The sequence below is a fragment of the Crotalus tigris genome, unplaced genomic scaffold (genome assembly GCF_016545835.1).
Source record: "Crotalus tigris isolate CLP2741 ecotype Arizona unplaced genomic scaffold, ASM1654583v1 scf7180000024345.2110221, whole genome shotgun sequence".
NCBI classification, from domain to species: Eukaryota; Metazoa; Chordata; class Lepidosauria; order Squamata; family Viperidae; genus Crotalus; species Crotalus tigris.
The window spans coordinates 1,290,530-1,315,502 of NW_024100514.1; the positions used below are offsets into that span (position 1 = coordinate 1,290,530).

Below are 24,973 nucleotides of genomic sequence, written 5' to 3' on the forward strand. Positions count from 1 at the left end.
CAATGTTTTCTTAAATGCAAATTGCAGTGATGAGGAAAACTGTATTTCATTACTTAATGTAAAAATCAGTCTTTATTCTGCAGTAACTCCCCCCTCGAGGAGGGAGAGCAATTCCATCATGCCTATCAAGCATCAAATGTCCTTACCCAACTTCTCCCACGCAGATAACACAGAGGAAGTATACAGAACCCTTGAAATACATCATGTGATGCGTTAAATAAAATTACCTCTGCCATCCTCTAGTAATTTTCATCAACAGACACAGATATAAACATTGTGCTTTATTGATATTTGTATTACACACACACACATACACACACACACACACACACACACACGTCTGTAAGGTCTTCAGCAATAGGAAGTACCTCTGTCTCGAAACTTAACCATCCCTTCTTTGAAAATGATTAAATGTGTAGTCCTTGCCCAGCAAGAAATAGACCTCTAGGTCTGAGGATGTATGTAACAATTCGTATCCAGCTCCAAGTGAAATCACAATAACTGGGGCCCCCAAATCTTGGAAATCTTGTCACCTTGTTAGATTCAGCTTTTCAAATCAGCACTGCTTTGATAAGGAAGCAGAAAGTTGTGATGTCTTTCTAAACATAACTCCACATGTAACCCGTGCCTGTTGCTATTCTTGCAATTTGCTTACATCTTGGCACAGGAAAGGACTCCCATTATCATAGCCAGTGACAATAGAGACAATGCATATTTGTTTGTTTGTTTACTTGCTTGCTTGCTTTAAAACACCACTATTATTCCTTGTTATACTGAAGCTGGAACATTTGTACTAAGTGATTTAAAGTATACGATTTAAAGTATGCCAACCAATTTGGTTTTTTTTTAAAAAAAAAAAAAGATAAAAACCTTCATTTCACCAGTTACAAAGCAAGACAAAAATAAACAAAGCAATCCAACATGAATTTTATGACAAACAACATACAGAATTGGGAAACATTAAAAGTGGCACTTTTATCCTATAAAAACAATGAACAAAAAGTACCGGTTCTAAAACAATTCAACGAGTCACTTTCATGTTTTCATTTTTTGCCAGAGCCTGAAACAATTAACATCTACTTGTTGTACCTCAATGAAAGCCTCATCTCTGATGTTGGTTATTGTTCATATGGCACCAATGCATAAATGAAGAGAGAAGCAACGGGATCTGGAGTAAAGGTAAGGATTAGTACGCCTTCACTTCAAAATCCCAGCAACACGGATCCCTTTATTTTAACTCTAATTTATCACTTTCCTTTCTCCTTAAATTGAGAGTGGCTCAAATTTCTTTCCTACAAATAAAACCATTAAAACCAAATAAATGTGCCAAAACGACGGCTGTAGGGTTGCACAAAATTCAGCATTTCAATAAATGTGATTAATTCCTAGTAAATGCTGTAAGTGAAGGGAGAACTAACAATTGGGGATGTTTTTTTTTACCTCTCACCCCCAATATGTATAAAGTAAATTTCTCAAGGGTGAATCTCTCATAGATTTGCTAGATTTAAAAATGGCCTACATAGCTCTTCATTCTATTAAGAATTTGATCTGTAGCAATGTGATGGTGATAGTAATTGGGGATCATCCTTCATGCTGTATTATATTATTTGCCTAATTTGGGGTTAATATGAGTGAACCCAGTCAATCGGGGGTTGTTAAACAAAGCATAGAATAGCACTGACCCTAGCCCAGGGGTGTCAAACTGCCGGCCCATGGGCCGGATGCATCATAGCAAAACCACGCCCACCCCATTGCCGGCAATGGCAAAAAAGTTGCGATACGTTGCGACACGTTATGTGACGTTGCAAGTTTGACACCCCTGCCCTAGCCTCTATTTATCTTTATGCTATGAAAGCTTTAGCTTATGTTTCTTCATAATGATCTCTATTGGTAAGTAGTGCACACCAAACGATTTGGGGTTTTTTGCCAGGGATATTCTGGAACAAAAAAAAAAAAAATTGGATTGCAGCCTTTGGAGACAGTTTGCAAATCCAAACAGTAATGTATCCATTTATCTAATACACAGAGTCACTTTAGTCTAGTGGTTGAGGCATCAGGCTAAAAACTAGTAAACTGAGTTCTGCCGTGGTCCCATCTCAGGCATGAAAGCTTGCTGGGTGACTTTGGGCCAATCACACTCTGTCAGCCCAAAACCTTGGGTATGGGGACAACAGCTCAGTTCCCGTCACAACCAATGGATCAACAACCAGTTGGTCTGAAAAGCAGACTTTGCACTTGTGGGAAAACTCTCGGGCAAAAAATGAATTGTGCTAAATTTTAGCACACCTATGTCTACCAGAATACGCCTCGATTTATCTGGAGTATTTTATGCACTCTTTGCATAAAAGCTATCACAAAGTGAGCGTCAAAGCAGGGTTGACTATTGCCTCTTTACACTTGCAAGTATCCAGGCCCAAATAGTCCAAATCAAAACTTGTTAAACTTGCTTTTCTAATTTCAGTTTTGTTGTATGGGAATTTTTTTCTTGAAGGAAGTTGGTCTAATTTGTGTAATGAAAATTTTAAAATATTTCTAATGAGCATCCTGGTCTAGAGCAGTGGTTCTCAACCTGTGGGTCAGGACCCCATTTGGGGTCGAACGACCATTTCACGGGGGTCGCCAAACAACGCAGTCCGCCATTTTTTCCCCCTTTCCTTAGCTGTGCTACTCCCTTTTATTCTATTGGCTTTTGAAAGCCAATAGAATAGACTCTCTTGAATAGAGTCTAATTCTATTGGCTTTCAAAAGCCAATAGGAATTGTCCAGGCCGTCTCTGCCCTGCTGAGCCCGCCAAAAGTCCCATTCTGCAAACGGTGCTGCACCAGTTTAGTAGTCCTCGACTTATGACCGGTTGAGTAGTCCTCGACTTACGACCGGTTGGGGGGGGTCATGGCATTAAAAAGGTTGAGAACCACTGGTCTAGAGGTATGTAATCTTCTGGAAGAATAGAAAGCAGAAAGACCTGGAAGAAACTTCCTGACTCAAAAATCAAGGTAAGATTTATTTTTTTTTTGCAATTACACACAGCTCTGGTGGATTTTGATTTTAGAATATAGCAAATCTATGTTTCTTTACTCAGGAAGTAAATTCTACTATGTTTATCTGGGCTTACTCCATTATTTTATGAATGTTCATGACATGCACAATTTAATCAATTTAAAATGTTGGTTTTTACCCAGATATGTTCTACTATGGAGGGCAGAAGGAATGGGAAAAGCTGTGTTTGTTTAATGAACAAGGAGAACAAATTTATATTTCCCATTTCCTCAAAGCTTTAGTTTCAATGAATTTCTATCTCAGTCCAATCACAAAGCAAGATATTTTATGTAGTTTACTCACTAGAGGGCAGCCTACTAGCGTCCATAGCATCCTTCTCTTCTTGTGTGGCTTTCTAGCACTTCTAACTGGTAGGAGCTGAATTAGGTAGATGAATTAGGCAGTTTATAGCCCTTCAGGTAGATGAATTAGGCGGTTTATAGCCATTCAGTAGATGAATTAGGTGGTTTATAGCCCTTTCAGGTATGACTATATCTTAAGGAATTCTGACCTGGGCAGGAACAGGACAGATTTGTTCAATCAGCATTTTGTGTTTCTCAAAAGCAGCAGTAGCAAAATATCACTAATGGCCAGATTCCTTCAGAAGCCCTTGAAGCTCAAGGTCAGTTCAAATCCAACTGAGTTCAACAATCAATTCAAGAATGCACACCTGAAAATACACCATCATGTTTGTACTTGGCTCTCATGGGCAAAGAATTGAATTTCCTTTTATATCACACTCTTATTTATTTTTTTGGTTCACTCAATGTGATTTAGAGGGGAAAAAAATAGCTCAGCTGGCAACCATCAAAGCAGATTGATTGCATGCACACATATATAGGTTTTCTGAAATATCCACTGACATTTTAGTCAGACATTGGCAATTCAAAGGAACACCCAGGAACCAGCAGGATGGGCTCTTAAAACAACCTGAATAATTGTTCTGACCATATCAGTGCTGCATGGTAAATTCTACACTTGGCCACAACAGTGACCAGTTACGGAAGAGAGGAACATGCTGTTCAAAACTGCGGAGAAGCCATTGAAAAGAGCAAATCACAGCCTGGTGTCTCACAAATTGAGATGGATTTCTGCTTTTTTAAAATGCCTATTTATTTGGTGGAATCTGAAACACCTGGGTTATGTCAAGGTTGTGTATTCTGTAATAAGCCCTTAGGGTAGGGAGGAGAGATGGTGAGAAAAAAAAGGGGGGGGTTGTTCCCAAGTCAGGCTCTTGTATAAATGAGCTTGACTCAAAAGAATCATAATAATGCCATAAAATTCAGTGTGCCTTTATGCCCTTTCAAACAAAAGTACAGTAGTTACTTCAGGAATAAGAAGACCTCCCTCCTGTTATCATTTTTTTTTTGTAGCAAAGATTAAGTTGCTGCTGGTCTCTTTTCTTGGTCCTTAATCTGACAAACAATTCCATATTCCATTCTAGCAAAGAAGGAAATATAAAGCTTATTGCTTTTCAAAAAAAAAAAAAAAGTCTCTGGCTCTGGCATCTTCTGCATAGGACCATTGAAAAATTTCTGCCCCCTTGCTTATAACAGTTGGCACTCTCTCCCTATTGCTTGTGGTTCTGAGGTTATTTGGAGATTATTTGCTGGATCTTCCACAGTTGAGAAAGAAAAATATTAAGTTGCTTGTAATCATGAATATCTAAATGCCCATAGTGGAAATTGGCTTCCTACACGTTCAGACTCTTCTCACTCCGATATGGAGATTCCTAACAGCAAAACAGAAATATCACAACATAGGCAGAACCAAGAGTGCCAAATGTCTTACTGAGAGGTAGGAGCAAAACCTAGTCATCTCGTAGCTCATCCATGGGCATATTGGCTTCTTCATTGAGGTTGCTTGTCACAAGTTCTCAGAAAAAGTACCCTTATCCTTCATATCCACCCTGAGGATTAATCATTTCCTCTACTGTTACAATATTACTAGAGGAATATATTACAAATATCAGCATCCTTTTTCTCAAGAAGTTTGTCCCTTCAGCCTTACGGCCAACTGTAAGGCTCAGCACATGCTTCGTTCACAATTAAGGCCCCTCTGCTCGTAACGGACAGAGGGTTGTCGCAGAGTGCAACACTTCCCTGGACAGCATAGAAGGCTGGCTGTATCAGAGTTGCTTCCAGTGTTGTCCATCTGTGGGCAGAGCACTTTGGTTTGGAGCAGCTGTTAGCAAGTCTCTTTCAAAACCCTACACTGCAAAAGTAGGCATTACTTTGTTTGCGTACAGGAATGGATTCCAGTTTGGACTCTGTTTCCTCAACTGGTCCTATTTGCCTTGCAGGTCCAATGCCTTTGAACCGAAGAGACCCAACCGAAGACAGCTGTTGATCCACAGTGCAAGACGGAAAAACTGCAGTGCAGTTGTTCTTCAGAAGCCCATCATTGGTCTAGATAGGTTGCTTACTATGGTCAACATCACAGAGGCTTTGGAGATGAATAGAAGTCTGCTTTTGCAGTTCGCAATCACCATAAAGTGTGATTGCATTAAGGGTTTTTCAGCTACCCGTGAAAAGTCAGAAAAAGCTTCCAGCCCCCAGCTATGTCCTCTGAGCATCAACTTTGCTGAACATCCGGCTGTGCCAGTAATCTGGATTATCGAAGGCACAATCTGAGGAGTCCAGTGTGCGCAAGGGTTTCATGAAAATATTCTTGGGACAGGGTGGACTCTGGCAGCCTTGACACTGGACTGCGGGCAACACAGTACCCATTTCCTCATATCCCTGCTCATCTGGGGAGCTCTGGGTGATGCCGGAATCCATATCGGTATAGTCTCCCTGAGAACTGAGGATGCTACTCAGAGACTTGCTAAGTTTGGGCTGTTTGTTCATATACTCGTAGTCCTCTTCCTCGTCTTCATCCTCCCTGCAAGGTGTAGTCAGTTGGGAGCTTGGCACACTGCCCAAAGATGCACTCAGCTCTGAGCCAAGATCCATATACTCATAGCCAAGCTCCTCCAAAGAGGCTGGCCGGGGTTGTGAGGACTGTGGAGTGCGGCGGTTCATGTACTCATACTCTTCCTCCACTTCATGTACCGGGACGGAGCCACGCATCAGGGAAGCAGTAAGGCCAGCAGCACGCTCTGTTCAAAACAAAAAGGACAAAGGTGTTGTTCTGTGGTCACCTGGGATAAGAAACAGCCATTGCTAAGATTGAGACAAGAATCCCCCTGAAATTAGTATACATCTGTGCAGTAAGTGAATTCAGCATTGAAGGATATGGGGTCTGCTTCTAGGAACAATGGAAGAAAAAAAATATATAAGCAGACTGTCTAGTGTTGCAGATAGGGTTACGCTTACATTGACTCATCCCTATTCTAAGGAATAAGGTAAGAAATAACAAAAAAACAACCTCAGGTGCAATCACATAACATTGCAAAACTGAGTGGAAAGCAGAGAATGAGATCATGGAAGCTGTACATGCAACTCCACTATAGGGCCATACCAGTTTCAACATCTGGGATAATTTCATTGCTACGAGGAGGAGGAGTGGGAGAGGGGGAGGAGGAGGAAAGAGGTAGCAGCAATTCCCCTAAATCATAGCTTTTGTTTATTCTATTTCAGTGTGACTGTCTTCACTTCAGAGTAAGTAAGTCAAAGTTATTAGCTATGGCCAACCGGAGCAAGTCATGGTGAAAAGAGAGCCAAGATTATCCCTATAGGGCAGATCTGATAATAACCCTGGTTTCCCCATCACGGTATGGGTACATTAAGTGTTCTTTGTGGATGAGAACATGGATTGAATCTCATTTCTCTGCAGAGCCATTTTTGTGCTGCTCTTACCTCTGCCATTTCGATCTGGCATAACATAGCCATTGGCATCCTCCTCTCCGTCAGCATTGCCAATGGGCAGCATGAGACTCTCTCGCTGAGACAGGTAAGCACTGTCTCCCCGGGACTGCAGGCTGCGGCATAAGCTTCCAGACAGTGACAGATCCTCCGTGAGGTCATAATCTGAGGTTGTGCCTCGTCCTTCAGAGGACTCCGATATAGTACGGCCCATCGACTCCTGCCTTATGCGCAAAGTCTGCCGGGAGCCCACTCCTGTACCCTGGATCCAAAAGGGGTCAGAAATCAGGTAACGATAAAGATTTATTGAGACTTGGAAGGCTCCCATTTTCTCTGATTACTAGAACTAGTAATAGTACCCTATAAATGACTCTTTCTAAAATTCTACAGCTCACTTTGTCACTGAGGAGAATTGTGGGAATTGAATTCCATGCATCCAGAAGATACTTAGGTTGGATAATGCTGTCCGAAAGTTTTAAATATATGGAGCCACTTAGTTATGCTCCACAGTAGGCCTACCCAATTTGGAACCACCCAAGAAGGCCTAGGGCCTAGGCCAGGAGTAGGCAACCTTGGCTCTTTTATGACTCATGGACTTCAACTCCCAGAATTCCTGAGCCAGGCCTAGGCCTTTGGTTGTCAATGGTAGTCCATCAGAAGCTCAGAAGCTAAAAATCAGGAAGTTTGTCAAGGGCCTAACATGTACAAATACATGGCTAGTGACATTCAGAAGTCACAAATTATGAGGAATGGTCAGCAGGGAATAGCCTTTATCTGGAAGGTCTCTACCTGAGCTTCTTTAATAGCAGACACCAGACCTTCTAACGTAGCATTCTCCAACCCGGCACAGTCCAGATATTTTGGAGCAGAGCTCCCATATTTCCTCATTAACATAACCCAATACTTGCACTATCTGGAAATAATAGCGTGAGTCACTTGGAGATACATTAGGAAAAGCTAATTTTTCTGAAGAGCATTAAGGCTTTCTCTTTCCTGCCACCCACTAACAACACCCTCCTAATTCACTGCCTCCCTCCCATCATATTAGTGGTGGTCCTATGGTGGCTTATTGTTCTCCAGCTTTTTACCTCCAAACACACTTAGAAGAAATCCATACCTGCCGACCTCCACCAAGGGTGCTTTGATTCATGGGGATGTATCCAGCAGAGGAGTTCAGAAGATTTGGAGGCTGAAGTAGATTTTTTAAAAAAAAGAAACAGTGCTGGATATCATTTGTTGTTTTTTTCTTACTGTATACATAGAATGGTTTTATTCTGCTTTCAACAAAAGATTTCAATTATAATATCATATAATGAGACAAGAATTAACATTTGTTAACCTTCATTTACAAATGTGTCTTAATCCTACATCTGTACTTTCTCCCTTGAGGAATGCACCTTCCAGACTCCAGTTGGCAGAGGCTGTAGGGAGGGCAGAGAAAGAGGGATACTGGGGTTGCACTGGCTGGAAGCCCACTCTCAAACCTGAGCAGCAAAGCCACTCTAATGGCAGCTCCTCCTGCACCGGTCTCCAGGTTTCCACTCCATTGAGGATCCAGTTTGACTCTCTCTCTCTTGCAGTTTCCAGAGAGCCCCAGTTCCCCATTTAAGACCTGATAGGATCAGTTACAACTCTTCCTGCCTATCCCTAGGTTATCTCCTGACCAGTTTGCTGTATATTAGGCCATCTTACATTCGTCTGTTTTCTAAGTGGGAGAAATAAAGGTAATAGCAATAGCACTTAGACTTATATACCGCTTCATAGTGCTTTTACAGCCGTCTTTAAGCGGTTTACAGAGTCAGCCTATGGCCCCCAACAATCTGGGTCCTCATTTTACTAATCTCGGAAAGATGGAAGGCTGAGTCAACCTTGAGCCAGTCAGGATCAAACTCCTGGCAGTCAGCAGAATTAGCCTGCATTCTAACCGCCATGGTTCTAATAAGGTAGTAGTTGAAAACAAAGCCTCTTCCAATCAGCCAGAGCAGTGGCCCTCAACCTTTTGGGCGCCAGGGATTGGTTCCATAGAGAGAGGTTTTTCCATGCACCGGAGGGGGTGTGGTTTCACATGCTGCCTGCTTCCTGTGGATGGGGCTTTGCTTGTTTGCATGGCCTGATTTCTGGCATGCCGCAGCCTGGTGCCGGTCCATGGACCGGGGGTTGAGGGCCCCTGAGCTAGAGCAGCAGAACATTGCTTCTCTCAGTGCAACTGAAAAGCCAGCGTTCTCCCAAGTAAAACAGAACCTTCTGGTGTGGTCCTTCAATTAATCACCCAACATCAGGAATCTCACTTGTCCCCCAACCAATCAGAGCACAGCCAACCCCCCCATCCAATCAGAGCACAGCCAACCTCCTAACCAATCAGAACACACCTCCATCCAATCAGAACACAGCCAAGCTCTCATCCAATCAGTTCATACCCCCACTGGCAGTTAAAAGGAAGAAACAGCTACGATCACACATTGCTCCTAGAAGCACGAAGCCGAAAACACCAGCCTGAAGATGACGAATGAGACTTCTTCGAAACGTTGCCAAGACACTTCCAATTTGACGCAGGATGGTGATTTGATGGTGATTTGATTGGTGGTGTCAGTATAAATCTAATAAATCACTCTACAGCTTCAGTCCCCAACTTTCCAATTCTGTTCTCAAGTAGCTGTGAGGAGCAGGGTCACAGAGTATGGTAAGGGGGAACCTTCTTACCCGTGTGGAGTCCACCCATTGCCGAGAGGCAAAAAGGTTGTGAAGTTCCTCCTCCTCCAACTCCGATTCCATCTCCAGTGTCTCCATCTCGTCTAACTCCTTTTCGCTGAGTGAGGGCGGCTCTACTGGAGAGAGCGTCCCACTTTCTCTCTGTGGGGAAAGCCAAGCATTGCCCTTTAACATTATTTCAAATGGCAACCTCTTAATACCTTGCCTCAGCAGCTGCTTAGCATTGTCCTTAAACGTCATTGAGAGGAACATGGTGCGAGCAGAACATTTCATCTCAGGATAAGAGGCCTCTAGTGTAGAACTGAAGAAAGGGAAGGAATAGGGCTCCAATTATCCTGGGAGTCCCTTCCACACTCCCTGGAGGTCTTGGTTTCTGTAACATCCAGGCATGATGAGAGAGAAGATCCAAACTGTACACAAACTGCAACCAAACTTATCCTGGCAGAGCTATTTCTCTTACTATACCAAGCAATATGCTATGGAATCACACCTGTGTTTCCAGCAGGTTCCATGGTGAGCCTTGGGGCTTTAAACGCAGTGTTTCTCAACCTTGACAATTTTAAGGCATGTGGACTTCAACTCCCAGAATTCCACAGCCAGCCATGCTGGCTGTGGAATTCTGGGAGTTGAAGTCCACATGCCTTAAAATTGTCAAGGTTGAGAAACACTGCCTTAAAGGCATCTCTTGCCATGCCAAAGAACTCAGCTATGAGGAGAACTTATGAAACTACTCTGTTCAATGGGGCATAGCCACTTTCTGGTAAGATAATTGCTTCAGCTGTGACATAGGAAATGTTTTATTATCCAAGAACATATTTCCATTAAGAAAAAGTTTTGTACTGGCATTCCACCCCCACCTCCTACCTATGTTTCTCACACAGTATATTTCTATTTGCCTGTCTTGGAACAGTGAAACATGACCAGGTCCTGTCTAATAAGCAGGATGTCACTACTGACCAAATAGGACTACAGAAAGAAAGCATGAGCACATCTCACGGATGTAACAAATGCGTGCTTAACCAAAGTGTTGAGTATTTCACACCTTTAAGGTCCTCATTGGTTTAATTTGTAACTTCAGCTTGGAAAGAGAGTCAACAACTGACCTTAATCACCAGGTAGCGAGGAGGGTCACGGGCCATTCGTGTGAACTCATTGGCTAGCTCTTTGAAGGTGGGACGAACGTTCTCATCAATCATCCAGCCTTTAAGGTTAGAAGAAGTGAAAATCTTTCAAATAAGCACCAAATACCACATCTCCTATAGTTTAGGACAGAGGTAGGGAACTATGACTCCTTTATGACTTCGGCATTCAACTCCCAGAATTCCTGAGCCAGCCGTGCTGGCTCAAGAATTCTGGGAGTTGAAGTCCACAGGTCATAAAAGGATCATTGTTATAAGACATGTATCCTGAACATTAGATCTTGTGATGTAATGTGATAAAGGGAATTGGGGTTATTTAAAACTTGGAATTTATAAATATTAATAAATTAAACATTAATGGGAAACTAAAATTGAGAAAAACTAACCAGGACATTGATTGTCAAAAAAGATTGAATGTTAAAACAACTAAGATATGTATAAACAAAAATTATTGATAAATGTAAGAAAATTTTTATTTAAGCGATATAATAAGAATTGTATTAATCTAAATATGAGACAATAAATAGTAAGGGGAAAAGAGAGGAATTATTTAATGTAATAGTTTGTGATCTGTACTAAAGATATTTGTATATTATTGAATTATTGACCAACTCAGCCACCACATTGCTTTTCAAATATTTAAATGTAAAATTAGAAAATTAATAAAAGAAATTCAAAAAAATAAAAATAAAAGGGTCATTGTTCCCCACCTTTGGTTTAAGATAACATCAGAAGCCTATGGTTTCTGGATTACTTAATGAAAAAACATTATTTTAGAAGCTGTTAGTGAGGCAGGAGCATAAAAAAAATATACATACATTTTACCATCACCATGTAGACATCAATGGTGCAGATCTGGGGTTGTGAGAGGCGTTCTCCCTTTTCCAGTAGATCAGGAACTTCTGAAAGGTGGATTCCAGCATAAGGTTCTCCTCCGAAAGTCATCATCTCCCATAATGTCACTCCTGTTAGGATGAAAAAATGTGAGAGAACAGGTCAAACTAGACATTGCATGGTTAGCATGGTTACATATACCTGTAATTTAGGTGAAAATAGAGTTCTAATTTTTTTTTTCAATCCAAGTTCACAACTCTCCTGAAATCTGTCCATGGGAGCTCTAGGTTACAAAGCCATTTTAAACTTTAAAACATTAAAGAAGAAAAATCTCCTGGCACCCAACATTGTAGATCAGTGGTTCTCAACCTGTGGGTCGGGACCCCATTTGGGGTCGAACGACCATTTCATGGGGGTCGCCAAACAAGGCTGTCCGCCATTTTTCCCCCCTTTTCTTTGGCCACACCCCTGGCACCCGGTGATATATAAGTGGTTGGGGGTCACCACAACATGGGGAACTGTATTATGAGGTCACGGTATTAGAAAGGTTGAGAACCACTGTTGTAGATAGTCTCTGAATAAGCCAGAAGATTTCCACAACCTCAGAAGCAAACATGGCACTGAAAAAAAGTGACTTATGACTGTTTTTCACACTTATGACCAGTGCTTTTTTTGTAAAAAAAAAAAAAAGGTGCTGGAACTCACACACATCATACAACCCGCCTTGCCTACCTTACAAGGTTCAATCCCAAAAAGGTGCCAGGACTCCATTCTGGGCGTTCTATGCCAAAAAAAGCCCTGCTTATGACTATTGCAGCATCTCCATGGCCATGTGATCAAAATTCAGATGCTTGGCAGCTGGCTCATATTTATGACGGTTGCAATGTCCCGGGGTCATGTGATTCGTTTTTCCGACCTTCTGATAAGCAAAGTCAATAAGGAAGCCAGATTCACTTAATCCCCATGCTACTAACTTAACAAATGCAACGATCCACTTAACAACTGTGGCAAGAAAGGTTGTAAAATGAGGCAAAACTCACTTAACATTTTTTTTTTTTACTTAGCAATAGAAATTTTGGGCTCAATTGTGATCGTAAGTCCAGGACTACCTGTACTGTCCATGAGTGGAGAACCACAATTCGCAAGTAACAGCTCTTAATAACCTAGTTAGCAAAAAGATTCCTAAAAAGCAAGAGGAATGTTGTCAGGACTATCAAAATAGTTGCCAAGAGAGTGGGCAGATTGTTCCCGCATTCTTCTCATTTATTGCATGTTTGGATCTGGAAGGAAGAAACTTACAGTCCCTTTTCCCCATGCATAACGAGGACAAATACTTCACAGTTCTTATGCTGATGGTTACTGACAAAAATCTTTATAGAGTATCTCTAAGTTCTTAATTGGATCTGTTCATCAAAAGATCTCAAAGTATTTTAAAGCTTAATGAAGGCAGGTCTTTTACAGTAGGGCTGTGGGAATCACCCTTGATCTGATTTAAATAATTCAACAACATGAGTCAATGCAAACCATAAAATCTGAGGAGCATTTGGAAGCTATAGCTGGTACCACATGTGGTGGCATGGGCGGCTCTTGGGACCTCTAGAATGGTCCGTGTTATTTCGTAAGCTGCAAATGGTTGCCAGTTTGCTTCCAGTTGCGATTCAAGGTGTTGGTAAAGCCCTGCATGGCATGGGCCCAGGCTACTTGAGGAACTGTCTCACCCCAATGGGACTGGCCCGCCCCACCCGTGCTGGCCAAGGGGGCCTATTGCAGATCATGTCAGCCAAAGAATTTTGGCTAGTGGGATCCAAGAGAAGAGCTTTCTCTGCCGTGGCTCCTGCTCTCTGGAACATTCTGTCCCCTGAGGTGAGATTGACTCCCACCCTCCTGACTTCGTAAGAGCTTTAAGAGCTGCTCTGCCAGATGGCTTCAGGACCCAATTGGGGAGCTTCGTACTGGAGGTGGTTGACCAAACTTAATCCATATATCCGGCTCCCTCTTTCGCCATCTTGTGTTAATGGTTTTATTTGCTGTGTTATTTTTATAATCGGTGATCGTACAGGTATTCCTTGGCTTATGACCACAACTGAGCCCAAAATTTCTGTTGCTAAGTGAAACATTTGTTAAGTGAATTTTGCCCCATATTGCAACCTTTCTTGTCACTGTCGTTAAGTGAATCACTGCACTTGTTAAGGTAGTAATATGACTGTTAAGCCAATCTGCTTTTCCCATTGACTTTGCTTGTCAGAAGGGGATCACATGACCCTGGGACACTGCAACCGTCGTAAATGTGAACCAGTTCCCAAGCATCTGAATTTTGATCAGGTGACCCTGGGGATGCTGCAGTGGTTGTAAGTGTGAAAAGTGGTCATGAGTTACTTTCTTCAGGGCCACTGTAACTCTGAATGGCTGCTAAACGAACTGTTGTAAGTTAAGGACTATCTGTAATGTCTTCTGATGTTTTTATGTTGTAAGCCACCCAGACTCATTGGATACGAGATGGGCGGCAAATAAATTTCATAATAACTAGATGAAAATAAGTAAATAAAATCATCAGACTGAGCTAATTTGATTGAGCTGGTCAATTCAGTAGCACTCACTTCAATTTACTTCAACACATTTATTGTAAGATTCATCGTGTAAAGATCGTCAACTGAAATCTTTAAGTTCAATCTTTAAATGTAATATTTCAAAGCCTGAATCTGTCTCCCTGTCTTGAAATGCCGGTTTTATCATTAGGGACAAATCTAAAGATCTAAGAGCTGAGGTGGCGCAGCAGTTAGGGTGCACTACCGCAGGCCACTTTAGCTGACTGTGTTCAGCAGGTCAGCGGTTCAAATCTCACCGGCTCAAGGTTGACTCAGCCTTCCATCCTTCCGGGGTAGGTAAAATGAGGACCCAGATTGTTGGGGGCAATGTATATATATATATATACATTGCTTACTGGTGTACACCACTTAGAGAGTGCTTGCACTTAAAGCAGTATATAAGTCTCATAAATAAATAAATAAATAAAGACTAAGAAAGCAAACCTAGCTATAACTAAGCAGGATCAAGTAAAAAAAAAAACTATAGGTAGAGTAGAATATTTGTATCTCAGGGGTGAAATAAAGGGTCATTGGTGCCCTTTGATCTTGATTGTTTTCTTGCAGACATTTCATTACCAAACTAGGTAACACCATCAAACACCAAGGATCCCTAAAAATGTCTTGATTTCTGGAAACTTATAAACAATAACAAAGATTGAGCAGCTACAGTCAAATTCTTAATAGATGGAATAATCAGACACATACCATAACTCCACACATCACTTTGGTGTGTATATTTTCCAAAATGTATACTCTCTAATGCCATCCACTTTATTGGTGTCTGAAAAACAAATCAGAAAGGAAAAGTCTAAGAATGAATTTGATCTACACATACATGGAGACACCGGTAGATAGATAGATAACCTTTACTGTCATTTTTTTCCTGTGGGCACAATGGCACACATTAAAAATGAAATTTAGTTGCTTCCTCTCAAAGTGCACACATACATAACAGTAGAAGTTTCTTCATGGGTTGAGCAGCTATGAATGTGATTCCTTTTCCCACTGGAACTTTTGAAATAAAATGGTCCTTTAAATCTATTTTTGTCAAATTGTAGCTCACAAATCCTTGATAATAAAACCTTGACACCGTTCCAGTCAACCAAGAGTGTGAGAAGAGCACTATTCAATTGGTGTCCTGACTCATTTGACTGCTTGAGGAGCAATAAAAATCACTACTTGGAATATAAAGATAGCTTTACTCCAGTTTCAATGACCTAGTGCAGAGCTACAAGTAATTAACTTTTCTCCCCAATGTCTGATTGTGAAATCAGGCATATCTACAGCTGAATCTAAACTGGTACAAAACATTCATGCAGAAGTGCTCTTATACACATACACATATACCCATCCATCCATCCACTATCTTTCACTGAAGCAGGCACTAACCTTAATTTCATTGTAAAAGTATTTCTTATCATCTGGGTAGAGCAAATCAGCAATGCCAAAATCTGCCACTTGTACTTGGCTAGGGGATTTAACCAAAACATTACGGGCAGCCAGGTTGCGGTGTACCATACGATGTTCTTCCAGATAGTACATACCCTGAATATTAAAAAGGAGGTATTAATTTTGCCATTTCCGTGAATTCCATCATCATTACATTCCTCCGTTATGGATATTTCATTATTTTTACATCTTCATGCATATAGTAGTCTCAATACAGTTACCATATAAATAAGTATTTTCTAATTGGTTATCTATAAGTCCCAGTAAGAACAGTTCTGGTTTCATCTGTGTATTAAACTTTAGAATTCTTTGTATCACCTATGCATTTCTATCCATTTTTCTTTTTTTGCTTTTTCACAAGTCCACCATGGATGATAAAATCAGTCTTCGTATGAATGACCGTATTCCAAAGCTCAAGACAGTTGGATTCATTGTGGTTTGAGCATCTGATTCACAATATTCTATGCTAACCCTGCCCATACATGTTAGCTCGGCTCATCCTAATATAAATCAAGTATTTCATTTCATGCCCCCTCTCTTCAAGAGATTGTGAGTTTTGAAAGGGCTGCAGATCCCGGGATCTGTAAGAATTTTCATCCAAGAACATTTGGGGAAGAGCAAAATTGAAGGAGGTTGAACATTTGTGGAACTTATGAAAATATATTACATCATAGAAACTTTTGAAACAAGTTTTAGGATGTACACTCAGTTCACATTAGATAGATCTGTTTAGGCATGTGGCTGCATTGTATGAGTCAAAAGAACAACCAAGAACACCCTTGTACAGACACATAATGCAAGGTAAGTTAAAAGAACATAAAAAATATTTCAGGGAAGTTTCTCCAAGTCCACTTATGTCAGTGAAAATGTACTTGTGCTCCTAGACAGTATCCTGTGTCCTTAAAGTTTTGCAATTCTTCTATCCTGCAGGTGGCCCTGGGGTATATCTCATATTATTCTAGAACAGGGGTCCCCAACCCCCAGTCCGTGGATCGGCACTGGGCCACGGCATGCCAGAAACTAGTCCATGCAAACAAGCAAAGCCCATCCGCAGGATGCAGGCAGTACATGAAACCACGCCCCCCTCTGGTCTGCAGAAAAACCTCTCTCCATGGAACTTGTCCCTGATGCTCAAAAGGTTGGAGACCTCTGTTGTAGAAGATTCCTGTTTCCGAATTAAGATATACCGGAAGTAGAATGGAAGGCATTCTTTCCCTCAAACAATGGGAGATCCTAACTGACCTGGAAAAGGATTCTAGCTGTTCTTGTACAAAACCTACCTTGGCAATCTGGACACACCAGTTAAGCATCAGCTGAGGACCAATGGCATCTCTGTTTTTGCGAATATACTCCAGCAGGGAGCCCAATGGGAGAAGCTGGGTGACAAGTTGCAGCTGGGGACCAATACAGATGCCCAAGAGACGGACAATGTATGCGTGATCCAGGCTACCTATAGCTAGCATGTGCTGCACAAAAGAAAAAGAAAGGCATCAGGGCAAAGTTTTGATTGCAGCTGAAAGTGAAGGCAGGAACAGGGAAAGCTCCAGGGGGTAAAAAAAAGTCTAGTGCTGATTGAACACAGAATCAACAGTGGTACTCCTTAGTCACGGCTTCTTCAGACTTTTCACTATCTACCCATCCACACACCCCTCACCCCCTAGTCTGCCTAAGCATATATAACAGATTAGCCATCTCCTCCAAACAGTGGCTAAGAAAAGCTTCCAGCAGACTGTCAGTCTGTGCTTTCAATACTAGTTTCTACAGGGGTAGAGAGTGGGGATCAGCAGCAATGATGGTGCTATTGAAAGAGCATCAGATAAGGATCCTTCTTGCAATGCTAATGCTTGGTATTATCTACAAGGTACTTTCTTTGTCATTTTAATGCACATGGACAGGTTAATTTGGGCATCATTTGCCAAAGATCTGCCCTGCCCATCATGCCCCAATCCGTTGCCAATACCATGGACCTCTGTACACCCTTATGGCAGTTCTCTTCCAAAAAAAATGGGATATAAACGCCCTGTGTGTTTTGACTTTCACATAGATGACTTAATTTACTAGAGTTTCCTCAGTCTGACCCCTACAGGATTATAGTTCCCAATTTCTAATCAGCATAGAGAACCAACACGTCTGGAAGGTGCTGTTACAGAAATCCAGATTGTTACAGAATGTACCCTGCTTGTGGTCAGGCACACTTCTTTCACTGCCTTATAGGGTAAAGAGTGCATTGGCCTCTTCTCCACTTGCTTTTCAGCTCCAAGGGGTCATTAGAATTCTCCTAGCTCTTGATTTGGATGCAGCTGGAAGAGGAAGGAGACTTATTCCTGGCGTACAAGTGGAAATTTACAAAAGGAGGTTTGCATTTAAAAATATCAGTGGGGACAGACATCCTCAAGATAAACTACAGATTCCTCAAGATAAACTACAGATTTAAAGTCTGTAGTACCTAAAATCAGAGGAACAATAGTGTTTGGGGAAGTGAAATCAATGGCTATAACTCCCCCTTGTTTTTACACACAGATGCATGTTCACACACACAATATCATGTCCTATTCCCAAAAGACTGATATGCAAAGAAGGTGGGATGTTGAGAGTCAGATGTTGGTAGACTGGCTAAAGTGGTGACTGGCAGTTGTAGTCCCACCATAGGCATGAAAGCTGGCTGGGTGAATTTGGGCCAGTGACACTTTTAGTTAAGTTCACTGAGTTATATACTAAACATGTGGGATTAAATAATAACAACTTATGTTTGACCACCACCCTCTTCCACATTAAATGTTTCTGATTGGGACTACAAAGTGAAAGATTATGAGGACCATAATCAGTAATCACAGATGCAAAGTCTTCAGTCCTACATAGAAATGCTGAGGTGTGCCCATAAAAAACCAGCAGCTCAGGGGTGAAGTTCACCATACATTCAAATGTACTTTTGAGTTATCAGTTATTAGCAAGTCCAACACAATTAAAAGTGACCAGCAAAGCTGAATAAATATTCAATCAAAAGCAACCAATTCATATCCAGATCAACTGCACTGAAGATGATTTCCTTGCAGTTGAAAAATAGGAAATCCGATGCCTTTTGGGATTTACTGCACTTTACCCAGAAATTTATCAATAGATAATGATCTATTAATTTCTTGTTTGTCTGCCTCTGCATGAGAAGGAATTTGTGGAGGCCAATCACACCTTTTCTGCTTGTGAACTATGTAGCACTTACATCAGTTACAGCATGGAAGGACTGTCGACCACTTGGATCCTGGATAACTTTGATGCTTACAGGGATCTTAATAGAGTCTCCTTCTGGAATCCAGACACCCTAAAATGGGAACAACCAATTGTTTAAAATGAGAAATCATGCATAAGACAATACATGTTGAGGAATCACTGGAAATCATTTTCTTCTAACGTTCTTTTCTATCTTATCCTGTTTGTCATTCAGCAAAACTCCAAATGGAATTTTTTCTATTTGCTGCTCTTTTGCGACAATACAAGAAGCAGAGGATCTCTTTAGTCTAAACTGGAGCAGTGATGGCTCTAATTAAAGATCATATTTGCCCATCATCGGAATTTTTAATAGCTCCATCTCAGCCAAAGTAGAAAGTCACATTGAACTGAGTCACTTGTTTAAGAGAGACAAATGCAATGTTATTCAGAAACAGAAAGCAAATGTAGAGAATGAAGGATGCTTGATTTGATAAAGTATTTGTGAACTATAGCTGATCATAAACTGAATGTAGGACAATTTAGCTGCTAAACAAGGCAATTTCAGTTTTAGGCTGCATCGACAAAAACATTTCAATTAAATCATGGAACCCAATAATTCCTTTTTATTCTGCTTTGATCCAACCACAACTCAAGTACTTGTTTAATACTGGGCGCTGCACTTTCGGAAGATGGCAGACAAATTGGAAAAGGTTCAGAAAAGAGCAGTGGAGATGATCAGAGACTAAGAACTAAGTTCTATGAAGAAATATGGAAGTTACTTAAAAAAATGGTTGAGAAGAACTATGAGATAATTTTCCCCTTTGATTATCTAGAACAGGGGTGTCAAACTGCCGGCCTGTGGTTGGACGTATCAAATGGAAGCCACGCTCACCCCATTGCCGGCAATGGCAAAACAGTCCCAATACATTGTTTGACATGTCTGATCTAGAAAGAGTTCATGTACAAGAATATTGGGGTGGTTTTGTGTGCTGCCTGCATCCCACGGATGGGGCTTTGCTGGTTTGTGTGGCCCTGCTGCTGGCATGCTGCAGCCCGGTGTTGGTCCACGGATCGGGGCTTGGGGACCCCTGGCCTAGCTGCCAATTCTTCTCTGCTCCTTGCTACATTGCAACTTGAAGCAGCCTGGGGCTTGGGGACCCCTGGCCTAGCTGCCAATTCTTCTCTGCTCCTTGCTACATTGCAACTTGAAGCAGCCTGGAACATGTTTAACCACACAGAAACAGAAGCTCTTCCTTCCAGGTTTCCAACTTACTCTATGCACTGTTCCAAACACGCCTGATCCTAGAACTTTCAGCTTCTTTAATTCTGTCTCCTTGAAGATTCGAGCCAGGACCTTGTTGGCTTTTTCGCTGGGATCCAGAGGTTCCAAACTCTTAAGAGGAAAAAAACCCAAAAGCAGGTCAGGTGCTACTTGTTTTCTCAGTATTCCTCTTTGAAAAGGCAGGGGTGGGCCACTTTGGGGGCTAAGAGCACAAAAGGATTGCCCCTAGAAACTTGCCTAGTTATAAAATGGATGCAGTAACAAAGCAGACATTTGTGAGAAGAAAAGACTAGCCTTCTCAAGTTGACTGCTGCCATCCTAGTGGGATTTTTGTAGGTGTTTGAAAGCTTTGCTAGATATAAATATGATGCAGAGTTATAAATATTATGCTGAGAGCCAGTTCTTTGATTCACAACCAGCAGATTTTCTAATCATTTATTTTTGTTAAAACAAACATCTAAAATCAGGAGAGCAAGGAACCTCAGGCACCTTTGTACCCATGGGCACAATGCTGCTTATTCCTGTGATAGTAGCATCATAATTCTCAAACATATCAAAAACATTTAAGATTTTTAAAATAAGCTTCACTTCAACCTACAGAAACCGTACTAGGATGGCAGCAGGCAACTTGAGAAGGCTAATCTTTTCTTCTCTTCTCACAAATGGTTGTTTCATTATTGCATGGATTCGTCTGCTATTATCTCCAACGCAGCTTCTAGAAACCAAGATGATACAAAATAAAATTCTTCCCCATCATACCAGTATTTTTCAGTGGAATTTCTATTGAGTAACAGTATTTCTTTTAGGATCAGACATTTCTCATAGTCCTTAAGAACAGACACAATTATCTCCCATCATCCCACCTCCATCAAGCAATGGAGGATCCAGGGGTGTCTGTAGGGTGGGAAGAAGGGGGGTATTAACAGTGTCAAATGGCAGATCCCATTGGGCAACTGAAGTCCACCTTTTAGAAATGTATTTTGCAATGATCAGCGCATATTAGGACAGTCCTAAATGGATTTTTCCTTTTTTTTCTAGGGTGATATTTTCCATTTCAGGGTATTTGGCTGTACTTCAGGCGAAGTTCAGTTCTATCCTCTGAAGGCAACCTGTTTGGGTTTAATTTGGACTTACTTGCAAGCAAAAGTGCAGCTTTAATAGACTGCTCCCCCCACAACATAAAGAGATCCGGATCCAGTCTTGGATAATACATGAAAACCTCCCCCCTTCCTTCCATATGGTCCAATTTGACTGGTTACTTGCGATCCTCAGCGTGGCCTAGACCAGGGGTAGGCAATCTTGGCTCTTTTATGACTCGTGGACTTCAACTCCCAGAATTCCTGAGCCAGCCATGCTGGCCTAGACTGTATCTTCTTACCTCCCCTCTCTCTAAGTATCTGCGCATGGCTCTCTTCTTCTGAATCTTCTTGTTACGGCAGCATACGAAGGTGAGCAAAACAAATAAACAGAAGGCGAAGAGGCAGCCCACAATCACCATAGCAATCATTGTTGGCGCTTTCCTAAGAGAAACACTGTAGGTTAGGACTGGGCATGCATTCACAGCATGTTAAAAACAGGAAAGGAGAAAAGGGGGTGGGGAAGAGAGAAAGATTTCAGCAACCTGAACATCCTAGCTTCCATCTGGAAACATGCTTCTGGCCTTCAAGCTGCAATTGATGAAATGAGAAGGCCGTACAAGTTAAACCTTAGTAGTGGGATGGCAGACATGTAAGATGTTTCTTGAGGGAGAGAGAGAGGCTGAATAAATGGGTAAATATAATGGGCTTAATCTGAATCGGATTAAGGAAAAAAAACTCAAGCCTCTCAGATCTTTTTTAAGAATTACCACAGAAAATGAAAGTGGAACATGATGAACAGTCTAAAATAGGATGCTCACATAAATAAATCCCCCAACAAGCATATTTATTGTTCTTTGAGAAGGTTGCTCATAAATCATTTTCAGTACCACCAATGCCTAATGTTGGAGATGCTTTAGCCAAGGACCGATGCATCTGGCAAGTGGACAATCAAGAAAGATGACTATCAGCAGTGCTGCCCAGCATCAAAGAGCTTGACATAGTTCTACAGCCCATTGAGAGCCAGAGATGGAGCAGCAAAAGTTTGTGAGCAATTCCTCCTAAACGCTTCCATCATTCGCCTCTCTTGGAGAGCAGAGCATCTTCTGTACCCCTTTTACTTGCCTGTTGTTCCTCGAGGCTCTGAGCCAAATTGTTTTATAATCTCTTCGGAGTTTCTCCTTTCATCACTGGAAGCTGCATCTCACCCATAACAAGGGGGTTTGGTGGGGGTTGGCTACTTGTTTTGTGTTTTGCCAAGTGAGCCTAATTCTAGAAGTTTACTTTCCAAGCAAGTACAGCAACAGCTCTTTTGAATGAAACTCAACTCTTAGGGCAAGTTTATAGGTATAAGCACATAATATTTGCTTGATGGTGAAGTGGGTGGCATATAAATTTAGTAAATAAACAATGGGATTCCCTTTTCTTGGAATGCTTTTCTGACTTCCCAGGCTAGCCTAATTTCCCGATGTTCCTTCATCGAAGCATTAACCCGGTTTGACCCTGCTTAGCTTTTCAAGACATGACAAGGTGCTGCTACCTAACTGGGCTCCAAGCCAACAGGGAACCCAAATTCCAGCAATCCTCTTCACAATTGGCCTAATGACTTTCTCCCCTGCATTCTTGGCTCTGTTTCAAGAGCACGAGAAAGAAAGAGAAAGGAAATGAGCTTCCACAAAAAAAGGTGAGAACTTCCTTTCCCTTCTAGTTATGGGAGAAAACAGATGGGTGGGAAGGAGATCAAAACGGGATGATCCTCGCCCTCCGGCAACAGGCCAGAACCTGCAGTAGCCAGCCCGTGCCACCCATGAAGGCCTCCGGGCAAACCACAGGCACTGGTGGGGAAAAGGCAGAAGGTTGCAAATGGAGCAGGAAAAAGTGGGAATGTGATGAGAAGGACCCTTTTAAGTCAACCCTGGGAGAGGTAGAGATCTTGCACCAGGGTGGATGTGTGAGATCCAAATCTATATATTTGAATTTCTTCTTAATCCTCCCCTCCCACCACTTTTTTGAAGTCTCTCGTTCTTTCTGAATGAGGGAGCTGAGAGCTCAGATTGTGAAACTATTTTTTTACAGGAGTGCCTGCCTTAGATGGAAGGACAATAACAACAACAACAACAATGGGGAGGAGGAGCCAACAGAGAAAAGAAAGGCTGTGATCCTGGCCAGTTTTCCTGTCTTGGCCGGTGGAAGCCTCTACAGATGTGCCAAAGTGCTCCTTCCAAATTGGAAAGGGGTTAATCTTGGAGAGAATCCACACCACAATTACAGTTTAATTTGGAAAAGGAACTTGAAAGAGGAGCCCTTTGGCTAAAAAAAATTGTCAAAATAAGGAAGCAAAAGCATTTATTTTAACCAGGTTTTAATGGAAAGAGGGCTTAACTCTTCAAAAGAAAATATAATCTGTTATCTTCAACCAGCTGTTCACACAGTATGCTTTGGGGCAGAAGATATAGTACTATATACCACAACCAGGAATTGCCTAAGTTATTTACTAGCTGTTGGAGGAAGATGTGCAAGAGAGGAGCAAAATAATAATCACGGTACAAAATAAATTATCAATTTCCAGTGTTCCTCATAAACTGAGTGAACTCAGTGGCTTTATCTAAATTATGATAATTCTAATCCTAACCTGAATAAATCTGGATCCAATTCATTATCTCTATCAGCCTTGCAATCATTTTAAAGGACAGCCACTATTGTCTTCAAGGAAGACAAGAGAGAAAAGTACAGTGTTTGTCTACAGTCAAGATGTGATTTATACTTAAGAAGTGATTCAAATCAGGGGCATCACAGCCTATGTGGCAGACTGTCCATCCATTGAATGGCAAGATTGGAGATGCTAGAGATGGAATTTAGGACTCTCTTGCTACAAGGATACGGTGATGTAACACCATAGGTAAGGATATATGATGTAACCCAACAATGCTTTGTAAGGCTTAAAACTTCTTTCAGATATTAGTAGTAATCTGAGAGCACAGGACAAATCACAAAGACTCTTTCTACCCACCCACTCTTTTTATATCCTCTCCCCATTTCCCCCAGACTCCCCAAGAACTCCTAATAGGTACCTGGGGCCAGGCAGTCCCACAGTGAAGCAATTTTCAATCTCTGGACCAGAACACCTGTAAGAAATGGAAGCACAAGGTTACCTTGCTTACCCAAACCCAGATTCACTGAATTTGTCCAACTGCTTGTATTCACACAACACCCCAAACCATAAACTAACCACAGCAAATGGCAGAGTGCCATGAGCCACAAAACAGCCTATGATGAGAACCCAGCCAGTATGTTTCTTACAGAAGAACTAGGTAGGTCAAGGGAATGGTCGCCTTTTTTGACAAACCCAGAGTCTTGCCAATATTACTCTCCTGTGGTTTTCCAAGACCAGGAGCCTATGAATTTTGTCCTCAGGGGACTCTATAGGTCTTTATTTTTATTTTTTTTCAGAGCTGGGCAAGCAATCCAATTCTTGGTCCCCAAGCCCCATGAGTAACCTGACATTAATAATGCCTTGCCCTAACAAATACTTCAGTCCACAATCTCCATCCTGATAAGAGATTTGGGGCTGGTGTAAACATCAGGCATAGTTTTTGGACTTTCCCCCATTTCCTGCTTTCAGAACCATCTTGCCCAATGAAAAATTCTGAAGAATTCAAACTCTTGCACCCTTGAATCCTTTTATCAATCAAATATGATTTGGAGATTCCTCCCCCCCCCCTCTTCGCAAGCCTGCAAGGCTTGTTTTGTTCCTTGTGAAATGATTTGGACTGACGGACTTATTTTCATTATAAGGACTATGGTCCTTTGATCCCACAAATACAATGCTGCGCCTGAAGCTTCTCCAGGGAGA

At 41.6% G+C, this 24,973-nt stretch overlaps 1 protein-coding gene across 1 annotated transcript in view; it reads right to left on the reverse strand.

Annotated features, from left to right (window-relative positions):
* Positions 1–2,977: 2,977 nt before the first annotated feature.
* ERBB3 (erb-b2 receptor tyrosine kinase 3) overlaps positions 2,978–24,973 on the reverse strand; it is a 109,924-nt gene continuing 87,928 nt past the window's right edge. The window contains exons 16-28 of the mRNA XM_039326747.1: positions 24,192–24,245; positions 21,423–21,564; positions 20,036–20,155; positions 18,776–18,874; positions 16,839–17,024; positions 15,499–15,654; positions 14,815–14,890; positions 11,509–11,655; positions 10,655–10,752; positions 9,543–9,692; positions 7,960–8,031; positions 6,837–7,104; positions 2,978–6,136 (exon numbers count right to left, since the gene is read on the reverse strand). Of these exons, the coding sequence (XP_039182681.1) occupies positions 5,595–6,136; positions 6,837–7,104; positions 7,960–8,031; positions 9,543–9,692; positions 10,655–10,752; positions 11,509–11,655; positions 14,815–14,890; positions 15,499–15,654; positions 16,839–17,024; positions 18,776–18,874; positions 20,036–20,155; positions 21,423–21,564; positions 24,192–24,245 (2,110 nt within the window). The 3' untranslated portion in view covers positions 2,978–5,594. The remainder of the gene's footprint in view (positions 6,137–6,836; positions 7,105–7,959; positions 8,032–9,542; positions 9,693–10,654; positions 10,753–11,508; positions 11,656–14,814; positions 14,891–15,498; positions 15,655–16,838; positions 17,025–18,775; positions 18,875–20,035; positions 20,156–21,422; positions 21,565–24,191; positions 24,246–24,973) is intronic.